This window comes from Ranitomeya imitator, chromosome 3 (genome assembly GCF_032444005.1).
Source record: "Ranitomeya imitator isolate aRanImi1 chromosome 3, aRanImi1.pri, whole genome shotgun sequence".
Classification (NCBI taxonomy): Eukaryota; Metazoa; Chordata; class Amphibia; order Anura; family Dendrobatidae; genus Ranitomeya; species Ranitomeya imitator.
This window is the reverse complement of record NC_091284.1, coordinates 348,516,143-348,536,912: the sequence shown is the minus strand read 5'-3', so window position 1 is coordinate 348,536,912 and position 20,770 is coordinate 348,516,143. Positions and strand designations below refer to the sequence as shown.

General features: G+C 44.2%; 1 protein-coding gene across 1 annotated transcript in view; it reads right to left on the bottom strand.

The window, feature by feature from the left end:
* Positions 1–20,770, bottom strand: part of LOC138669931 (heterogeneous nuclear ribonucleoprotein R) — a 154,204-nt gene that overhangs the window by 108,952 nt on the left and 24,482 nt on the right. Inside the window, exon 2 of the mRNA XM_069756803.1 lies at positions 4,401–4,508. Within this exon, the coding sequence (XP_069612904.1) occupies positions 4,401–4,481 (81 nt within the window). The 5' untranslated portion in view covers positions 4,482–4,508. The remainder of the gene's footprint in view (positions 1–4,400; positions 4,509–20,770) is intronic.

The following is a 20,770-nucleotide window of genomic DNA, read 5'->3' as shown; positions in this document are numbered from 1 at the left end:
CACTGTGAATGCTCATTTTGTCTTTCTACACTGCTAATTCTTCTCTTTTCTCTGCTATAGGTAGAAACATGTTTCTTATTCCTGCATATATGATTTCCCTCTTCAACTCCTGGCTCAGCAGCTCCGTCCTCCCCACTGCCATTGACTTTTGTAGTGACTCACTACTCAAAGGGAAAAGTGACCTCCTTTAACTACATTTTGCCTACAAGGATTCAGCTAATCGTTTTAAATCACGTGATGTCACCAAATGGAAAAAAGAAGAATTAGCAAATCGAACAATTTTAAGTACACAGTGCTACATAATATGACTGCAAGATATTAAGTGGATAAACATTTTGATGGGAGCGCTTCTTTAATATAGTATACACTAGCCACATTTTCATGCCCACAAATAGAGACTCCTCATTCCCAGGTAAGTCATATACCGGAAGATTTATCTTATACTTGCAAATTTCTTTTATCAATGTCATTACTGCATAACATGGTTAATAATTGCAAAATGTAGAATCCATAATCGAAAGCAGGAATGTGAAGGCTGTAGCCCATTATAGTGTTCAATCATGGTGCAGCACAGTGGCTCAGTGGTTAGCAATGCATCCTTGCAGCCCAAAGAACAACATCTGCAAGGAGTATGTATGTTCTCCCCATGTTTACGTGGGTTCTCCAGTTTCCTCCCACACTCCTCAGACAAGGGAGTGTGAGCCCCCATTGGGGAAAGTGGCAATAATGTCTGTAAAGCGCTGTGGAATTGTATGTTGATAGATAGGACTTTTACAGGAGAAGTAACATCACGTGTAATTTTTTATATCTTCATTTTTAATTGGGGAATGGATGGCAATTTGAATTTTTTTTTTAATTTGTCACTGTATTTTGTAATCCCACCACTGGCAATTCACTTCTACTGTACATAGTAAAAATCGTAAGTCTCTTATGAACCAGTGGCCTACACTGGCCTAAACGCGCGGAAACGCAGTGGTTAACATTCTGCAGCATGTCACTTCTTTCTGCGGATTCCACAGCGGTTTTACAGCTGCTCCTATAGAAAACCTCAGTGGTAAAACCGCAGTGAAATCTGCAGAAAAACCGCAGTAAATCCGATAAATCTGCAGCAAAATGCAGCATTTTTGCCCTGCAAATTTATCAATTCCGCTGCGGAAAAATCCGCAGTGGACCATTATACGTGTGCACATAGCCTAAAGGAACCCCATGGCGTGGTGAACATCCTGATCATTGTGTCGTTCTTATATGAAGTTCATACAGCGAGTTATGTATAGAAATGGTTTGTTATAACTCTAAGAAAGGGAGGATTCAGCCTCTGAGTGAGGTCACCACAGGGGGAGTGCCTTGGTTTTGGGCTGGGAGATCAGTGAGACATCAGTCTTCCCTAGTCTTTTGTCCTGGGTCTAGCTGCGAGACAGGTGTGTGATGCATCCATATGTGTGCCCCTCCCCCACAGCACACGGTCAACCATGAAATGAGATGAAATGATATGAACGAAATGTAAGTGTTTTTCAACTTTAATTCCATTTTATTTGTAGTTGTACTGTACATACGATACTTTTATAATACCTTTTTATACTTCTGTAAACACTGCCTACCTTTTCGGAGTAAAATATATAAAATTACTAGTTTTGTTTCTCCTTGCTCTATAACAAACTTTCACGTCCTCTGAAGTGAATTACGCTACTAATCTTGGTTGGCTCCGGACCTGTTATTAAGAAATCAGAGCTGGTGGAAGCGGATTTGTCCTGTGCGTTTGGGAGGCTTTGTAGCAACTGACGGAGTTGATAATTATTGTTCCCGCCTGAGTGGGAGTAATTATATTGCCCTCGCTGCAGTGTGCCCATTAGCCAGTACAACGTAAGGCAGTCTTTCTGGCGACTAATTATTCTCAGTGCAGTACCCTATCTGACCTGAGGGTAAGGGCGGCACCAGAGAGCTGCAAGTTCCAAACCGGAACTGGGAAGTGGGATATAGATAAATCCTCTTCAGAAAGAACCAGGGGCAACCAAACAACCCCGATTCATGACAAATTGGTGTGAGTGGTGGGGATAAGGGTATCCTCTTCGTGAACTGTGACAGAGGGGTTGATTATTCATTTTGTATTTACATACGCTTTACTTGCTGGCGCGCATGTAACTGCAAAATGAATATTCACCCATTCCCAGCTGGTGTTACTGATCCAGTCGATCTGCTGAATTACTTGCCCAGGGATCGCATTGCAATCCTTGAACTGGCCAACTGGTCTCCTAACATGAGTGGGACAGCATGTATTTCTATGCCGCCGTCACTCAGGTCATTGATAGATGGTCAGTATGAGGATTGCGAACCAATCCTAGGGCATATGGCAGGATGGGGGGTGAATATTCATTTGCAATTCATATATGCTTGATTTGCCAGCGTAAGACACTACATTTGTCCAGGGCTTACAGAAACATGTTCAGAGATAAAAGTTACTTTTTTGAAGGGGCTGCCAAAGCCCTATTTCAGTATCCTGAAATTCAGTATTCAGTATCTTATTAGGATGCTGCACAAAAATGACCTGACAGATTCCCTTTAAAGTTATTCAGATCCTTATTATTGACCATATTTCTTCTTCAATAAAAACAACTTGAAGAATTGACTGTTCCTTTACTTACCAATATATTTCACTGCTTAACAGGTGCCATTGTTATAATCAATGTTCCCCCCCTAAGCCACGTTCACACATTGTGTTTTTGCTTTTTTATTCAAATTTTAAGTTGCGTTTGGCAGAACAAGCAAAAGCTATGAGATATCAGAAATCTCATGCACATACTTTTTTTACCTGACTGAATTGAAAAATTGCAGAGTCTGCAACCTGCAGCATGTCACTTCTTTCTGCGTTTTTTCTCCCATTGAAAGTAATGGGCAAGTGCAAAAATGCAGCAAAAAATAACGGGTATCGAGTTTTGATGCATTTTTGGTCCAAAAACATTAAGTGTATGTCAGGAATTTTCACATTTTTTGTGCGTTTTTTCACGATAAAAACGCATACACATGCATCCTATCACTTAGAATGCATTCCGCATTTTTTGTGCACATGATGCGTTTTTTTCAGCAAAAAAAAAAACGCATTCCGGATAAAGAAGCATCATGTTCATTATTTTTGTGGATTTTTTGCGGATTTCCCATTATATTGGCGTGTCCGGAAAAAACGCAAAAAATCTGCATAAAATCCGCAAAACAAACGCGCAAAATCCGCAAATAATAACGCGGAAAAAAAGGATGCAGAATTCCTGCGGAAAACCTCAGGTTTATCTCAGGAAAATTCTGCATGCATTCCGGACATGTGCACATACCCTAAAGGCAGTTGTATCATGATTTTTTTGAGGGGCAGTAAACTTTATCAGCATGCACAAGAAAACCAGCTTTGTGTAAGCAGCTTCTTTACTGCCAAGAAAGCACGTTAAGCCTGCAGAAAAAAATGCCGGAGAAACGCAAAGAGTGAACATAGCCTTAATCAGTCAGAGAATCTAACATAATGGCTCTTCAGTGTATAGATTAACCTATATACAGTAGCAACATAAAGGCTTGTCTCAGTTTTGCCAGAAAACATCTTGATGATCCCCAAGACTTTTGGGAGAACACTGTGGACTGACTAAGAAAAAAAGTTTAATTTTTTTGGAAGGTGTACGTCCCAATACATCTGGCGTTGGACTAACAGCCTTTCAGAAAAGGAACGTCATACCAACAGTACAATATGTTGGTGGTAGTGTGATTGAGGCTGTTTTGCTGCTTCAGGACCTGGAAGACTTGCTGTGGGAAATGGAACCATGAATTCTGCAGTCTGCCAAAAAATCCTTAAGGACAAAGTCCGTCCATCTGTTCATGATCTCAAGCTGACGCACACTTGGTTTATGGAGCAGGACAATGATCCAAAACACAAAAACAAGTCCACCTCTGAATGGATTATGAAAAAAAGACTGATGGTCTAGTCAAAGTCCTGACCTTAATCCAATTGAGATGCTGTGCCATGACCTTAAAAAGGTGGTTCATGCTCGGAAACCCTCCAATGTGGCTGAATTCCAACAATTCTGCAAAGATGAGTGGGCAAAAATTCCTCCAGGGCGTTGTAAAAGACTCATTGCCAGTTATCGCAAACGCTTGCAAATGTTTAATTGCAGCTCTTGCTGCTTAGTGTGGCCAACCAGTTACTAGCTTTAGGGGACAATCACTTTTTCACACAGGGACCCATAGGTTTGGATTTTCATTTCCCTTAATAAAGACCTTCATTTAAAAACTGCATTCTGTGTGATCTTTGTCTAATATTTAAATTTATTTGGTGATCTGACACATTTAAATGTGGCACACGTACAAAAGAATAGGAAATCAGGAAGGGGCAAACACTTTCACACAACTGTATAAACATGCATATTTACCTTGATCTTTGCCTCATCTGGAGCCTTGACGCTTTCTTGGGTCTTATTTCCCTGCTTCTCCCTCTGTCTATAGGTCTTCATGACACCAGTAAAATGGGAGTACTAGTTCTGAAAAGAGGAAACCAACTTATTCATAGGTCTAAGCAAAATTAAATGTAATTACATTTTCTCAACTAATATTATAGATTGTGTCTGACAATAATGCTGCCTAGTTACAGTATATATCTTCAACCCCTTTCTGCCAGCTGACTGAAAAGTACGTCAGCTGGCAGAACCCCCGCTTTGAGGTGGGCTCCGGCGGTGAGCCCACCTCAAAGCCACGACATGTCAGCTGTTTTGTACAGCTGACATGTGCGCGCAATGAGCGCGAGCGGAATCGCGATACGCCTGCGCCCATTAACTAGTTAAATGCCGCAGTCAAACGCTGACAGCGGCATCTAACTAGCGCTCCCGGCCGCGCGGCCAGTGGTGCTCGGACCGCTGACCCCCGTCACATGATCGGGGGTCATCGGTGCATTGCCATAACAACCAGAGGTCTCAGAGACCTCTATGGTTGTTGATGGCCGATTGCTTTGAGCGCCACCCAGTGGTCGGTGTTCAAAGCAACCCTGCATTTCTGCTACATAGAGGCGATCTGTGCTTCACCTCTATGTAGCAGAGACGATCGAGTTGTGCCAGCTTCTGGCCTCCTATGGAGGCTATTGAAGCATGCCAAAATAAAAAATAAATAAAAAAATTAAAAAAAAGTGTTTAAAAAAATAAAAAATATATAAAAGTTTAAATCACCCCCTTTCGCCCCAATCAAAATAAAAATAAAAATAAAAATCAAACCTACACATATTTGGTATCGCCGCGTTCAGAATCACCCGATCTATCAATAAAAGCAAAGGATTAACCTGATCACTAAATGGCGTAGCGGGAAAAAAAATCAAAATGCCAAAATTACGTTTTTTTAGTCGCCGCAACATTGCATTAAAATGCATTAACGGGCAATCAAATGAACGGATCTGCACCAAAATGGATCATTAAAAACGTCAGCTCGGCACGCAAAAAATAAGCCCTCACCCGACCCCAGATCATGAAAATTGGAGACGCTACCGTTATCAGAAAATTGCGAAAAAAAATTTTTAATCAAATTTTGGAATTTTTTTTTTCTTCATAGATAAAAAAGAACCTGGACATGTTTGGCATCTATGAACTCATAATGACTTGGAGAATCATAATGGCAGGTCAGTTTTAGCATTTAGTGAACCTAGCAAAAAAGCCAAACAAAAAACAAGTGTGGGATTGCACTTTTTTTGCAATTTCAAAACACTTGGAATTTTTTCCCCGTTTTCTGTTACACGACATGGTAAAAACCAATGGTGTCGTTCAAAAGTACAACTCGTCCCGCAAAAAATAAGCCCTCACATGGCCATACTGACAGAAAAATAAAAAAAAGTTATGGCTCTGGAAATAAGGGGAGCAAAAAACAAAAACGAAAAAAGCTCCGGGTGTGAAGGGGTTAAACAGTAAAAAGATACCATATAGAACATAAAATACATTGCAATGGAAATAGTTTAGTTTTTTTTTTTTTTTTTTTACTTCCATTACTAGTAGGCTCTGTTCACATAATAAGGCACTAGTGATAATTTGAAACAAGGAGTGATATATATACACAGGTCAGATAAACACAATGTGCTCACTTAACCCTTTCACCCCGAAGCTTGTTTTCACCTTCCTGACCAGGCTAATTTTTTCAATTCTGACCACTGTCACTTTATGAGGTAATAACACTGGAACGCTTCAACGGATCTCATGGATTCTGAGACCTTTTGTTTTTGTGATATTTATTGTACTTTATGATAGTGGTAATATTTGTTTGATATGACTTACATTTATTAGTGAAAAAATCCGAAATTTGGCGAAAATTTAGCAATTTTCAAACTTTAAATTCTTATGCCCTTAAATCCGTGACACAGTACGGACCAAAAGTTTGGACACACCTTCTCATTTAACCCCTTCATGACCTTGGGATTTTTCGTTTTTCCGTGTTCGTTTTTCACTCCCCTCCTTCCCAGAGCCATAACTTTTTTATTTTTCCGTCAATTTGGCCATGTGAGGGCTTATTTTCTGCGGGATGAGCTGTACTTTTGAACGACATCATTGGATTTAGCACGTCGTGTACTAGAAAACGGGAAAAAAATTCCAAGTGCGGTGAAATTGCAAAAAAAAGTGCAATCCCACATTTGTTTTTGTTTGGCTTTTTTGCTAGGTTCACTAAATGCTAAAACTGACCTGACATTATGATTCTCCAGGTCATTACGAGTTCATAGACACCTAACATGACTAGGTTATTTTTTACCTAAGTGGTGAAAAAAAATTCCAAACTTTGCTAAAAAAAAAAAAAATAAATAATAATTTGCGCCATTTTCCGATACTCGTAGCGTCTCCATTTTTCATGATCTGGGGTCGGCTGAGGGCTTATTTTTTGTGTGCCGAGATGACGTTTTTAATGATAGCATTTTGGTGCAGATACGTTCTTAATGTCGCGGCGACCCAAAAATACGTATGCTACTCACCTGGTAGCAGTGTTTTTTCAGGAGCCATGACAGCACAACGAGAGAGGGGATCCGCCCTTCAGGGACAGGAAACCTCAGACATAAAAAGGGCAGCACCTCACTCCCCAGTCAGTTGGTTTACCGAGCATGAAAGGACCTTCTAGGTTAGTAGCACATAACAATATTAACCCCTTCATGACCCAGCCTATTTTGACCTTAAAGACCTTGCCGTTTTTTGCAATTCTGACCAGTGTCCCTTCATGAGGTAATAACTCAGGAACGCTTCAATGGATCCTAGCGGTTCTGAGATTGTTTTTTCGTGACATATTGGGCTTCATGTTAGTGGTAAATTTAGGTCAATAAATTCTGTGTTTATTTGTGATAAAAACGGAAATTTGGCGAAAATTTTGAAAATTTCGCAATTTTCACATTTTGAATTTTTATTCTGTTAAACCAGAGAGTTATGTGACACAAAATAGTTAATAAATAACATTTCCCACACGTCTACTTTACATCAGCACAATTTTGGAAACAAAATTTTTTTTTGCTAGGAAGTTATAAGGGTTAAAATTTGACCAGCGATTTCTCATTTTTACAACGAAATTTACAAAACCATTTTTTTTAGGGACCACCTCACATTTGAAGTCAGTTTGAGGGGTCTATATGGCTGAAAATACCCAAAAGTGACACCATTCTAAAAACTGCACCCCTCAAGGTGCACAAAACCACATTCAAGAAGTTTATTAACCCTTCAGGTGCTTCACAGCAGCAGAAGCAACATGGAAGGAAAAAATGAACATTTAACTTTTTAGTCACAAAAATGATTTTTCAGCAACAATTTTTTTATTTTCCCAATGGTAAAAGGAGAAACTGAACCACGTAAGTTGTTGTCCAATTTGTCCTGAGTACGCTGATACCTCATATGTGGGGGTAAACCACTGTTTGGGCGCACGGCAGGGCTTGGAAGGGAAGGAGCGCCATTTGACTTTTTGAATGAAAAATTGGCTGCACTCTTTAGCGGACACCATGTCACATTTGGAGAGCCCCCGTGTGCCTAAAAATTGGAGCTCCCCCACAAGTGACCCCATTTTGGAAACTAGACGCCCCAAGGAACTTATCTAGATGCATAGTGAGCCCTTTAAACCCCCAGATTCTTCACAAATTGATCCGTAAAAATGAAAAAGTACTTTTTTTTCACAAAAAATTTATTTTCGCCTCAATTTTTTCATTTTCACATGGGCAACAGGATAAAATGGATCCTAAAATTTGTTTGGCAATTTCTCCTGAGTACACCGATACTTCACATGTGGGGGTAAACCACTGTTTGGGCACATGGTAAGGCTCGGAAGGGAAGGAGCGCCATTTGACTTTTTGAATGAAAAATTATCTCCATCGTTAGCGGACACCATGTCGCGCTTGGAGAGACCCTGTGTGCTTAAACATTGGAGCTCCCCCACAAGTGACCCCATTTTGGAAACTGGACCCCCCAAGGAACTTATCTAGATGCCTAGTGAGCACTTTAAACCCTCAGGTGCTTCACAAATTGATCCGTAAAAATGAAAAAGTACTTTTTTTTCACAAAAAATTTATTTTCGCCTCAATTTTTTCATTTTCACATGGGCAACAGGATAAAATGGATCCTAAAATTTGTTGAGCAATTTCTCCCGAGTACGCCGATACCTCATATGTGGGGGTAAACCACTGTTTGGGCACACGGCAGGGCTCGGAAGGGAAGGCGCGCCTTTTAACTTTTTGAATGGAAAATTAGCTCCAATTGTTAGCGGACACCATGTCGCATTTGGAGAGCCCCTGTGTGCCTATGCAATGGAGCTCCCCCACAAGTGACCCCATTTTGGAAACTAGACCCCCCAAGGAACTTACCTAGATGCATACTGAGCACTTTGAACCCCCAGGTGCTTCACAGAAGTTTATAATGCAGAGCCATGAAAATAAAAAATAATTTTTCTTTTCTCAAAAATGATTTTTTAGCCTGGAATTTCCTATTTTGCCAATGGTAATGGGAGAAATTGGACCACAAATGTTGTTGTCCAGTTTGTCCTGAGTATGCAGATACCCCATATGTGGGGGTAAACCACTGTTTGGGCACACGGCAGGGCTCAGAAGGGAAGGCACGCCATTTGGCTTTTTAAATGGAAAATTATCTCCAATCATTAGCGGACACCATGTCGCGTTTGGAGAGCCCCTGTGTGCCTAAACATTGGAGATCCCCCACAAATTACCCCATTTTGGAAACTAGACCCCCAAAGGAACTAATCTAGATGTGTAGTGAGCACTTTGAACCCTCAAGTGCTTCACAGAAGTTTATAACGCAGAGCCATGAAAATAAAATAAAAAAATTATTTTCTCAAAAATGAATTTTAGCCCGCAATTTTTTATTTTCCCAAGGGTAACAGGAGAAATTTGACCCCAAAAGTTGTTGTCCAGTTTCTCCTGAGTACGCTGATACCCCATGTGTGGGGGTAAACCACTGTTTGGGCACACGTGGGGGCTCAGAAGGGAAGTAGTGACTTTTGAAATGCAGACTTTGATGGAATGGTCTGCGGGCGTCACGTTGCGTTTGCAGAGCCCCTGGTGTGCCTAAACAGTAGAAACCCCCCACAAGTGACCCCATTTTGGAAACTAGACCCCCAAAGGAACTTATCTAGATGTGTGGTGAGCACTTTCAACCCCCAAGTGCTTTACAGAAGTTTATAACGCAGAGCCGTGAAAATAATAAATACGTTTTCTTTCCTCAAAAATAATTTTTTAGCCCAGAATTTTTTATTTTCCCAAGGGTTACAGGAGAAATTGGACCACAAAAGTTGTTGTCCAGTTTCTCCTGAGTACGCTGATACCCCATGTGTGGGGGTAAACCACTGTTTGGGCACACGTGGGGGCTCAGAAGGGAAGTAGTGACTTTTGAAATGCAGACTTTGATGGAATGGTCTGCGGGCGTCACGTTGCGTTTGCAGAGCCCCTGGTGTGCCTAAACAGTAGAAACCCCCCACAAGTGACCCCATTTTGGAAACTAGACCCCCCCAAGGAACTTATATAGATATGTGGTGAGCACTTTGAACCCCCAAGTGCTTCACAGACGTTTACAACGCAGAGCCGTGAAAATAAAAAATCATTTTTCTTTCCTCAAAAATGATGTTTTAGCAAGCAATTTTTTATTTTCTCAAGGGTAACAGGAGAAATTGGACCCCAGTAATTGTTGCGCAGTTTGTTCTGAGTATGCTGGTACCCCATATGTGGGGGTAAACCACTGTTTGGGCACACGTCGGGGTTCGGAAGTGAGGGAGCACCATTTGAATTTTTGAATACAAGATTGGCTGGAATCAATGGTGGCGCCATGTTGCGTTTGGAGACCCCCTGATGTGCCTAAACAGTGGAAAGCCCTCAATTCCACCTCCAACACTAACCCCAACACACCCCTAACCCTAATCCCAACTGTAGCCATAACCCTAATCACAACCCTAACCCCAACACACCCCTAACCACAACCCTAACCCCAACACACCCCTAACCCTAACCACAACCCTAATTCCAACCCAACCCTAAGGCTATGTGCCAACGTTGCGGATTCGTATGAGATTTTTCAGCACCATTTTTGAAAAATCCGCGGGTAAAAGGCACTACGTTTTACCTGCGGATTTTCCGCGGATTTCCAGTGTTTTTGTGCGGATTTCACCTGCGGATTCCTATTGAGGAACAGGTGTAAAACGCCGCGGAATCCGCACAAAGAATTGGCATGCTGCGGAAAATACAACGCAGCGTTCCCGCGCGGTATTTTCCGCACCATGGGCACAGCGGATTTGGTTTTCCATATGTTTACATGGTACTGTAAACCTGATGGAACACTGCTGCGGATCCTCAGCCAAATCCGCACCGTGTGCACATAGCCTAATTCTAAAGGTATGTGCACACGCTGCAGAAAATGCTGCGGATCCGCAGCAGTTTCCCATGAGTTTACAGTTCAATGTGAACCTATGGGAACCAAAAATCGCTGTACACATGCTGCGGAAAAACTGCACGGAAACGCAGCGGTTTACATTCCGCAGCATGTCACTTCTTTCTGCGGATTCCGCAGCGGTTTTACAACTGCTCCAATAGAAAATCGCAGTTGTAAAACCGCAGTGAAATGCGCAGAAAAACCGCGGTAAATCCACCATAAATCCGCAGCGGTTTAGCACTGTGGATTTTTCAAATCCGCTGCGGAAAAATCCGCATAGGACCAGAATATGTGTGCACATACCGAAACCCTAACCCTACCCCTAACCCTACCCCTACCCCTAACCCTAACCCTAGTTCTTACCCCAACCTTAGTGAAAAAAAAAAAATTCTTTATTTTTTTATTGTCCCTATCTATGGGGGTGACAAAGGGGGGGGTCATTTACTATTTTTTTTATTTTGATCACTGAGATATAACCTATCTCAGTGATCAAAATTCATTCTGGAACGAATCTGCCGGCCGGCCGATTCGGCGGGCGCACTGCACATGCGCTCGCCATTTTGGAAGATGGCGGCGCCCAGGAAAGAAGACGGACGGACCTCGGGCGGCCAGGTAAGTATAAGGGGGGGAGATCAGGGCACGGGGGGGGCGTCGGAGCACGGGGGGGTGGATCGGAGCATGGGGGGGGGGAATCAGAACACGGGAGGGAGGATTGGAACACGGGGGAGGATTGGAGCACGGGGTGAGGGATCGCTGTGCGGGGGGTGGATCGGAGCACGGGGGGGTCGCTGTGTGCGGGGGGGGGACCGGAGTGCGGGGGGGTTTGATTGGAGCGCGGGGGGTGTGATTGGTGCACGGGGGAGCGGAGCACAGGACCGAGGGGAGCGGACCACAGATCGGGGGGCTGGGGGGGCGATCGGAGGGGTGGGGTGGGTGCACATAAGTGTTTCCAGCCATGGCCGATGATATTGCAGCATCGGCCATGGCTGGATTGTAATATTTCACCAGTTTTTTAGGTGAAATATTACAAATCGCTCTGATTGGCAGTTTCACTTTCAACAGCCAATCAGAGCGATCGTAGCCACGAGGGGGTGAAGCCACCCCCCCTGGGCTAAACTACCACTCCCCCTGTCCCTGCAGATCGGGTGAAATGGGAGTTAACCCTTTCACCCGGCCTGCAGGGACGCGATCTTTCCATGACGCATATGCTGCGTCATGGGTCGGAATGGCACCGACTTTCATGACGCAGCGTATGCGTCAAAGGTCGGGAAGGGGTTAATATATGGTACAATTCACCCAGTGAATAAACTTAGGAATCAACTAAGGGAAGTGTCGAACCCATAAAGCAAAGAGGGTAGGGAATATAAGGGTGCTGTCATGGCTCCTGAAAAAACACTGCTACCAGGTGAGTAGCGTACGTATTTATTCAGTCGCCATGACAGCACAACGAGAGACTTTCAGAGAAGTGAAAAAACGTGACTAGGGAGGGATAATAGCCTCCAGCACCCTTCTCCCAAACGTGAGGTCGGAGGAGCCACCTAGATCTAGCCTATAGTGTCTAAAAAAGGTGGATGGAGAAGACCATGTGGCCGCCTTACAGATGTCTTCAATCGACACTTCTGCTCTCTCAGCCCAGGATGTGGCTACCGCACGAGTGGAGTGAGCCTTTATTCCTTCTGGAACTTCCACGCCACCTGCGGTATAAGCAAGAGATATCGCCTCCCTAATCCATCTGGCTAGCGTATTTTTTGATACCCTAAGTCCCTTCCTAACCCCCTGGTAAGATAAAAATAATGAGTGGTCTTTTTTCCAGGTGTCTGTTACTGAAATGTATTTGAGAAGGCACCTACGTACGTCCAAACAATGAAATCTCTGTTCCTTATCGTTAGAGGGATTAGGGCAAAATGAAGGCAGGACCACCTCCTGGGATCTATGAAATTTTGACGCAACTTTTGGAAGATAAAGAGGGTCAGGCCTCATCACCACTCTATCTTCCGTAAATTGCATATATGGACGTTGTCTGGACAATGCCTGAAGATCACTAACCCTTCTTGCCGATGTAAGGGCAACTAAGAGGGCTGTTTTGACCGACAGGATCTTGATTGGAACAGAGTCAATAGGCTCGAACGGAGCTTGTGTTAGAGCCGAGAGCACAAGATTCAGGTCCCATGGGACTATTTTTTGTTTAACAACCGGCCTGGATCTGGTAACTGCTTTGAAAAACCTTGTTATCCAGTGATTACTGGCTAAGTTGGAATTATATAGTGCCCTTAGAGCCGAAACCTGAACTCTAAGGGTGCTGGTGGCTAAGCCTAACTCTAGGCCCTTCTGTAAAAATTCTAAGATTTGAGTAATATCAGGTTTTTGATCAATTTGTGCCCCTGAACTCGATAGGAACTTCCTCCATACCCTAACATAAATGCTAGTCGTGGAGGCTTTCCTACTTTTAAGCAGAGTATTTACAAGATTTTGAGAGAATCCCTTCCCTTTCAGAAGTGACCTCTCAAGTTCCACGCTGTCAGGTGCAAGTTGGCTACTCGTGGATGCAAGACTGGACCTTGGGAAAGGAGGTCTGGAATTTCTGGGAGGATCCATGGCTGGGAAATGGACATGCTTCTCAACCATGGGAACCATGACCTTCTGGGCCAAAACGGAGCTATTAATATCACCCGGGCCCTGTCTTCCCGAATTTTCCTCAGAACTATAGGAATCAGATTCAGAGGGGGAAAAGCGTAGGCGAGACTGAAGTTCCAGGAGATCAGAAGAGCGTCAATTGCATACGGGTTGTCCCTTGGATCTAGGGAACAGAATTGATGAAGTTTCTTGTTTCCTCGACTGGCAAACAGATCTATCTCTGGACATCCCCACAACCGTACAATCTGATTGAAGACAGTCGGTTTTAGAGACCAGTCCCCTTGTTTGAGCTCGTTGCGGCTTAAATAAATCGGCCATGGTATTTAGTTTTCCCTTTATATGAAGGGCCGTAAGGGAGAGTAGGTGATTATCGGCCATCTGAAAAATACGATTTGTAACGTTCATTAATGACCTAGACCGTGTACCTCCTTGGTGGTTCACATAAGCAACGGTCACCTGGTTGTCAGAGAGTAGTCTAACATGTCTACCCTGCAGAGGTACAAGGAACCTATCCAAGGCGCGTTCTACCGCCATCAATTCTTTCAGATTGGAAGACGTGTCCCGCTCAGATTGGGACCACAGACCCTGAATGCAATAGTCTTCCCAGTGTGCCCCCCAACCCGTGGGGCTAGCATCAGTTGTTATCACTCGTGTTATCTGATTTGTCCAAGGTACACCTCTACGCAGATTAGGGATGTGCGTCCACCAAATTAGTGAACCCGTGGCCTCTACAGATAGGGAACATTTTTTATCAAGGTCAGCGCCCAGCCGCCGAAAATTATGCAGAATATCCCATTGCAGAGACCTGGAGTGAAACTGTGCCCACATCACCGCCGGAAAACAAGTAGTAAGTGAACCTAAGAGTGACATAGCACTTCTTAAGGAGACTACGGGATTACTAATTGCTCTGGAGGCCAGCCGATGAATAGTATCAACCTTTGAGTCTGGCAGGCGACATTCCTGCTGACCCGAGTCCACAATAAGACCCAAAAACTGCTGTGATGTTGAGGGCTGAAGACGCGACTTTTTGAGATTGATAATCCATCCTAAGTTATGTAATCCTGCCATCACTTTCTCCAACTGCTCTTTACAGTGTACCTCTGAACGCCCAACGATCAATAAATCATCCAGGTAGGGAATTATTAGTATGTTTTGCTCATGAAGGTGCGCCATAACCTCTACCATAATCTTAGTGAAAACCCGGGGTGCGACTGCAACACCAAAGGGGAGTGCCCGATATTGAAAGTGCTCCACTGTGCCGGCAAGAAAAACCGCCACCCTGAGAAAGCGCTGATGAGTTGCATGTATCGGGACATGGTAATAGGCGTCTTTCAGATCTAAGACAACCATGAAGCAATTGTGAAAAAGGAGCTTTATTGCCGACTTCACAGATTCCATCTTAAAGGATGGGACCAGCAGGAATACATTCAGGCCCTTCAGATTGATGATGGTACGATATGACCCATCTGGCTTCTTTACCAGGAATAAAGGGGAGTAAAACCCCGTACCTTGTTCTTCCGTAGGTACTTTAACAAGAACCCCCTTTTTTTGGAGATCTCGAACCTCTGATTCCAACGCCAACTGTTCTGCAGGAGAAGAACGGATAGGAGTTAACTTAAATTTGTCCTGAGGGATACGCTGGAACTGGAACTTTAACCCCTCTTTAATGATACGGAGTATCCATGGGCTATTGGTGATTTTCAACCAGGCTGGGTAGAAGGCCAACAGCCTACCGCCCACCTGGGCCGCCAGTCATTGAGGCTTTTTAGAGTCTCTAGAAGAGTTAAACATATAACCTCTACCTCTTCTTCTGTAAGAGTTATATCTGGTAGATTCTCTATTTGAATCTCTGTCCGATCTTCGGCGATATGGTCCTCCTCTGTTGTAGTCCCGCCTATAGAAGGGTCTTGTTAGAAGAGGGAATCGTTTTTTACTGTCACCCGCCTTTTCTAGCAGGTCATCCAGCACTGGGCCAAACAAATGAACACCCTCACAGGGGATGCTACATAGTTTCGATCTGGCCTGTAAATCTCCTGGCCAGCATTTTATCCAAAGAGCTCTACGGGCTGCATTAGACAAGGCAGAGGACCTTGCGGCAGCCTAACGGAATCGGCTGACGCATCCGAAAGGAAGGCTGCTGCATCCTGAATCATGGACATAGATGATAGGATTTCGTTCCTAGGAACCTTATCCTTGAGCTGGTCTTCCAGATGACCCAGCCATACCATCAACGACCGGGCAGTACAGGTGGCCGCAATCGCCGGCCTCAGGGAACCTGCTGACGTCTCCCAAGCTCCTTTAAGGAATACCTCAGCTTTCCTAGATCCTCAAATGGGAGAGACGTTTTTTTATATGCTTTGGCCACCGCAGCATCCAGTTTCGGGACCTTGTCCCAGGAGGAAGAAGCCTCTTCCTCAAAGGGATACCTTCTTTTGAATGCTGGTGGGAGTGACCCCTTCCTTTCGGGTTTCTTCCATTCTCTCGTAATTAGTGACTTAATTTTATCAACTACAGGAAAAACCCTTCTGGATTTGCGATCTATGCCTTTAAACATTATGTCCTGGATGGAACATTCCGTCTGGGTCTCCTCGATGCCCATAGTGTTGTTGACAGCTTTGACTAAGTGGTTAATTCTATCCAGTGATAAACAGGCTCGGCTAGATTCCATGTCCTCTGATGATGATGATGGATGAGAATCCGAGCTCACACCACCTGTGTCTGAATCCACATCTGAGGCTGGGGATAATATCTCCTTCCTCTTTTTGGAAACCGTCTTCTGAGACCTCATGGAATCTCTGACCTCCTGTCTAACCAAATCCCTAAGAGTAGACGTAAGGTCAGGGGCCTCATCCTCAATTAACCGTTGAATGCAGATGCTGCACAATTTCTTTTTATGTCCATCTGGAAGTGGCTCCGTACAGATGGCACACTCCCTATGTTTGGATTTGGACACAGATTTCCTCCCCTAATAAGGAGAGAGGGAATACAAGGAGGGACAGCTATCAGAAAACGTACTTTCACGAAGCTCACTTACCCATCCCTGCAGCGAATGGTACCGTGATCGGGGGGTCCTTCTTAGCCGGAGATTCCTTACGGCCTGAGGACTTAGTTGATTTCTGAGCCGCTTTAGCTCTACCAGCGCGACTACTGCCACTAGAACGCCGCTGGGAGCTGCTCAAAGGTTGTTCAAGTGATTGCTGTTGCTCACCGCACAGCTGCAGTGTTCCTTCCAGAGACTCCATACCGGAAATGGTGGACAGGAACACGCTGAGGCTTCAGTACGCCGTTTAAATTCCTCCCCCTGGGTACCACCCCCGGATGGGGGTCAGCAGGGAAATCACTCGCCGATGACCAGTACTGCACTGGTAGGGTCGTGACCGCTAGGCGCCTGCTTAAAGCGCTGGACACTCCGTGTCCAAAAAATCCCTCCCCAAACGCCGGGCGCCGCCATTAGCCAGGAGAGGTCGCTACCGCGCATGCGCGGCCGCGTCATCGCCCCGCGCCGCTCGCGACGTCATCCGGACACGCCTCTTCCGGACGCCGCTGCGGCGCTGAGAGCAGACGCACCGGACAAGGACGGCAGCTCTCCCTAGCCACCGCAGCCCCCAGCGCAAGCGGCGGACCGACCCCGAAGGCCCCAGCAGCAGCGGCACCAGGTAAAAAGCAGCTCTCGTAGAAGCAAGGCCCCTATTGCGTAGGGCCGCTTCCTCCTGCCGACACCTACACCAACAGTGCCCCTGCCGTGTGGTGCTTCCATCCACCTGACCAGGCCGAGGTAGGGGGACCCCGCTACCTGCATCGGCCTGTCAGGCATGGGATAACCTTTTCTTCTACCCTCTTCTCGGGGCCTGTCTGAAGAGGTTCCACTGCCAGGGACAGGAAACCAACTGACGGGGGAGTGAGGTGCCGCCCTTTTTATGTCTGAGGTTTCCTGTCCCTGAAGGGCGGATCCCCTCTCTCGTTGTGCTGTCATGGCGACTGAATAAAACGTAATTCTGGTGTTTCAAATTTTTTTCTCGCTACGCTGTTTAGCTATCAGGTTAATGCTTTTTTTTAATTGATAGATCGGGCGATTCTGAGCGCGGCGATACCAAATATGTGTAGATTTGATTTTTTTTTTATTGATTTATTTTGATTGGGGCGAAAGGGGGGGTGATTTAAACTTTTATATTTTTTTATTTTTTCACATTTTTTTAACTTTTTTTTTTTACTTTTGCCATGCTTCAATAGCCTCCATGGGAGGCTAGAAGCAGGCACAGCACGATCGCCTCTGCTACATAGCAGCGATCTGCTGTTCGCTGCTATGTAGCAGAATTGCAGGTGTGCTGTGAGCGCCGACCACAGGGTGGCGCTCACAGCTACCGGCGATCAGTAACCATAGACGTCTCAAGGACCTCTATAGTTACAATGGAGAAGCATCGCCGACCTCCGATCATGTGACAAGGGTCGGCGATGACGTCATTTCCGGCCGCCCGGCCGGATGCGGTAGTTAAATGCCGCTGTCTGCATTTGACAGCGGCATTTAACTAGTTAATAGGCACGGGCAGATCGCAATTCTGCTCGCGCCTATTACGGGCACATGTCAGCTGTTCAAAACAGCTGACATGTCCCGGCTTTGGTGCGGGCTCACCGCCAGAGCCCGCATCAAAGCGGGGCTTCTGACCTCGGACGTACTATCCCGTCCGAGGTCAGAAAGGGGTTAAAGATTTTTCTGTATTTTCATGACTATGAAAATTGTACATTCACATTGAAGGCATCAAAACTATGAATTAACACATATGGAATTATATACTTAACAAAAAAGTGTGAAACAACTGAAAATATGTCTTATATTCTAGGTTCTTCAAAGTAGCCACCTTTTGCTTTGATGACTGCTTTACACACTCTTGGCATTCTCTTGTTGAGCTTCATGACGTAGTCACCAGGAATGGTTTTCACTTCACAGGTGTGCCCTGTCAGGTTGCTAAGTGGGATTTCTTGCCTTATAAATGGAGTTGGGACCATCAGTTGTGTTGTGCAGAAGGCTGGTGGATACACAGCTGATAGTCCTACTGAATAGACTGTTAGAATTTGTATTATGGCAAGAAAAAAGCAGCTAAGTAAAGAAAAACGAGTGGCCATTATTACTTTAAGAAATGAAGGTCAGTCAGTCCAAAAAGTAAGGAAAACTTTGAAAGTGTCCCCAAGCGTAGTAGCAAAAACCATCAATCGCTACAAAGAAACTGGCTCATATGAGGACCGCTCCAGAAAAGGAAGACCAAGAGTCATCTCTGCTTCTGAAGATAAGTTTATCCGAGTCACCAGCCCCAGAAATCGCAGGTTAACAGCACCTCAGATTAGAGACCAGGTCAATGCCACACAGAGTTCTAGCAGCAGACATCTCTACAACAACTATTAAGAGGAGACTTTGTGCAGCAGGCCTTCATGGTAAAATAGCTGCTAGGAAACCACTGCTAAGGACAGGCAACAAGCAGAAGAGACTTGTTTGGGCTAAAGAAAACAAGGAATGGACATTAGACCAATGGAAATCTGTGCTTTGGTCTGATGAGTCCAAATTTGAGATCTTTGGTTCCAACCATAGTGCCTGGTTCCCGCCATGAAGCATGGAGGAGGAGATGTGATGGTGTGGGGGTGCTTTGCTGGTAACACTGTTGGGGATTTATTCAAAATTGAAGGCATACTGAACCAGCATGGCTACCACAGCATCTTGCAGCAGCATGCTATTTCATCCGGTTTGCTTTTAGTTGGACCATCATTTCTCTCCCTATTTAGGTGTCCCAACGCGTTTCTTTTCAAGCCGGATCATCAGGGGACTAGCTTGCATGGAAGATAAAGTGCTTCAGTGCTACATAAAGAGACCTGCCACCCTCTATGCTAGCTAGTCCCCTGATGATCCGTCTGGCCTCTTTTCAGCGGTGTCCTTTTCAGAAGTGCACAAAACTGTTGTCGACGCACGTTTATACATGCCTAAAAAGACTTGACACCCCCAGAACACAGGTCCTGCAGCATCCAGTGTGCTCATTATAGGGGATCTTCCTCTGGAGATTCTGTCTGAATCAAGTACTTTAGAGATTTACACGGAAACCCGGTGTAAACACTCAGCATAGGATAAATGCGAGCTGAGACTTAATTCGATCTTTGGGAGGCAGAATGAACAAAGCAACAGAAGGTGAAGAATTGATTTATTTTTCATTCATTTTTTCATTCTGTATAAGTGATTAGACAAGTTTATTATTCGGATCGGTGTGACTACAGCAATACCAGAATTTATATCAGATTTTTATGTTTGGCTGCTGTCACACACTAAAAAACGCTTTTTATTACAAATACTAGTTTTTGCATCCCCATATATGGAAACCGCTATAATGTTTCCATATTTCGCTTGACAGTCATGTGACAGCTTATTTTTCGCACGACAAGTTAACGTTTTTATTGGTACAATTTTTGGGCACATGACAATTTTTGATCGCTTTGTATTATGACTTTTGGGAGGCAGAATGAACAAAAAACTAATTCAGGAATTGTTTTTTTTTGGGTTGTTTTTTTATATGCCGGAAGACATCACTGAGGGAGGAATCACAGTGATCCTTCATCTGTAATCACGAAGATTACTTCATAAATCATGGCAGACAAATCACCGTACAGGCACTAGGTTAAGCTAATAATCGTGGCTCTGCTCACCTCACTTCTGTTGGTGTGAAAATATAAAGACAACCTAGTAGTTAGGTATACATAACTGAAATTCTTACAATCTAACCTAAGTTTGATTGGTCACATTACCATCACTTATCGCTGATCAGGCCCTTTTTTTCTGACCACTTTTTTGTTTCATAAAACTACCGTATGTGTAAACTATTACATTTCTGCATCTGCCATCACTCATTCTGAGGCAATGCTAAATTTCATTTATTTTCTAATAATGCCAAGCGCCCACTAAAAACTGATTTTTTTTTGTTTTGTTTCGTTTTTTTAAAATTAAGCCCATATTTATCCATTTCAGAGCCATATTTGTTAAGACACAGATCCCTGAGCAAATTGAAAAAAAAAAAAGAAAAAAGCCAACTCGCCTGTCCAAAAGAGTGCACAGATCTAAATCTACCAGATATCTGAAACCAGCATTAAGATTCGGATAAGAAAGTATATCAGTGTGACCCAAGCCCTGAGAATTCAGGGAATGCTTCAAAATGTGTCACGTGTTGATTTAATTGTATTTGAATCAGTTTTCCTGTACTTTAATGCACTAA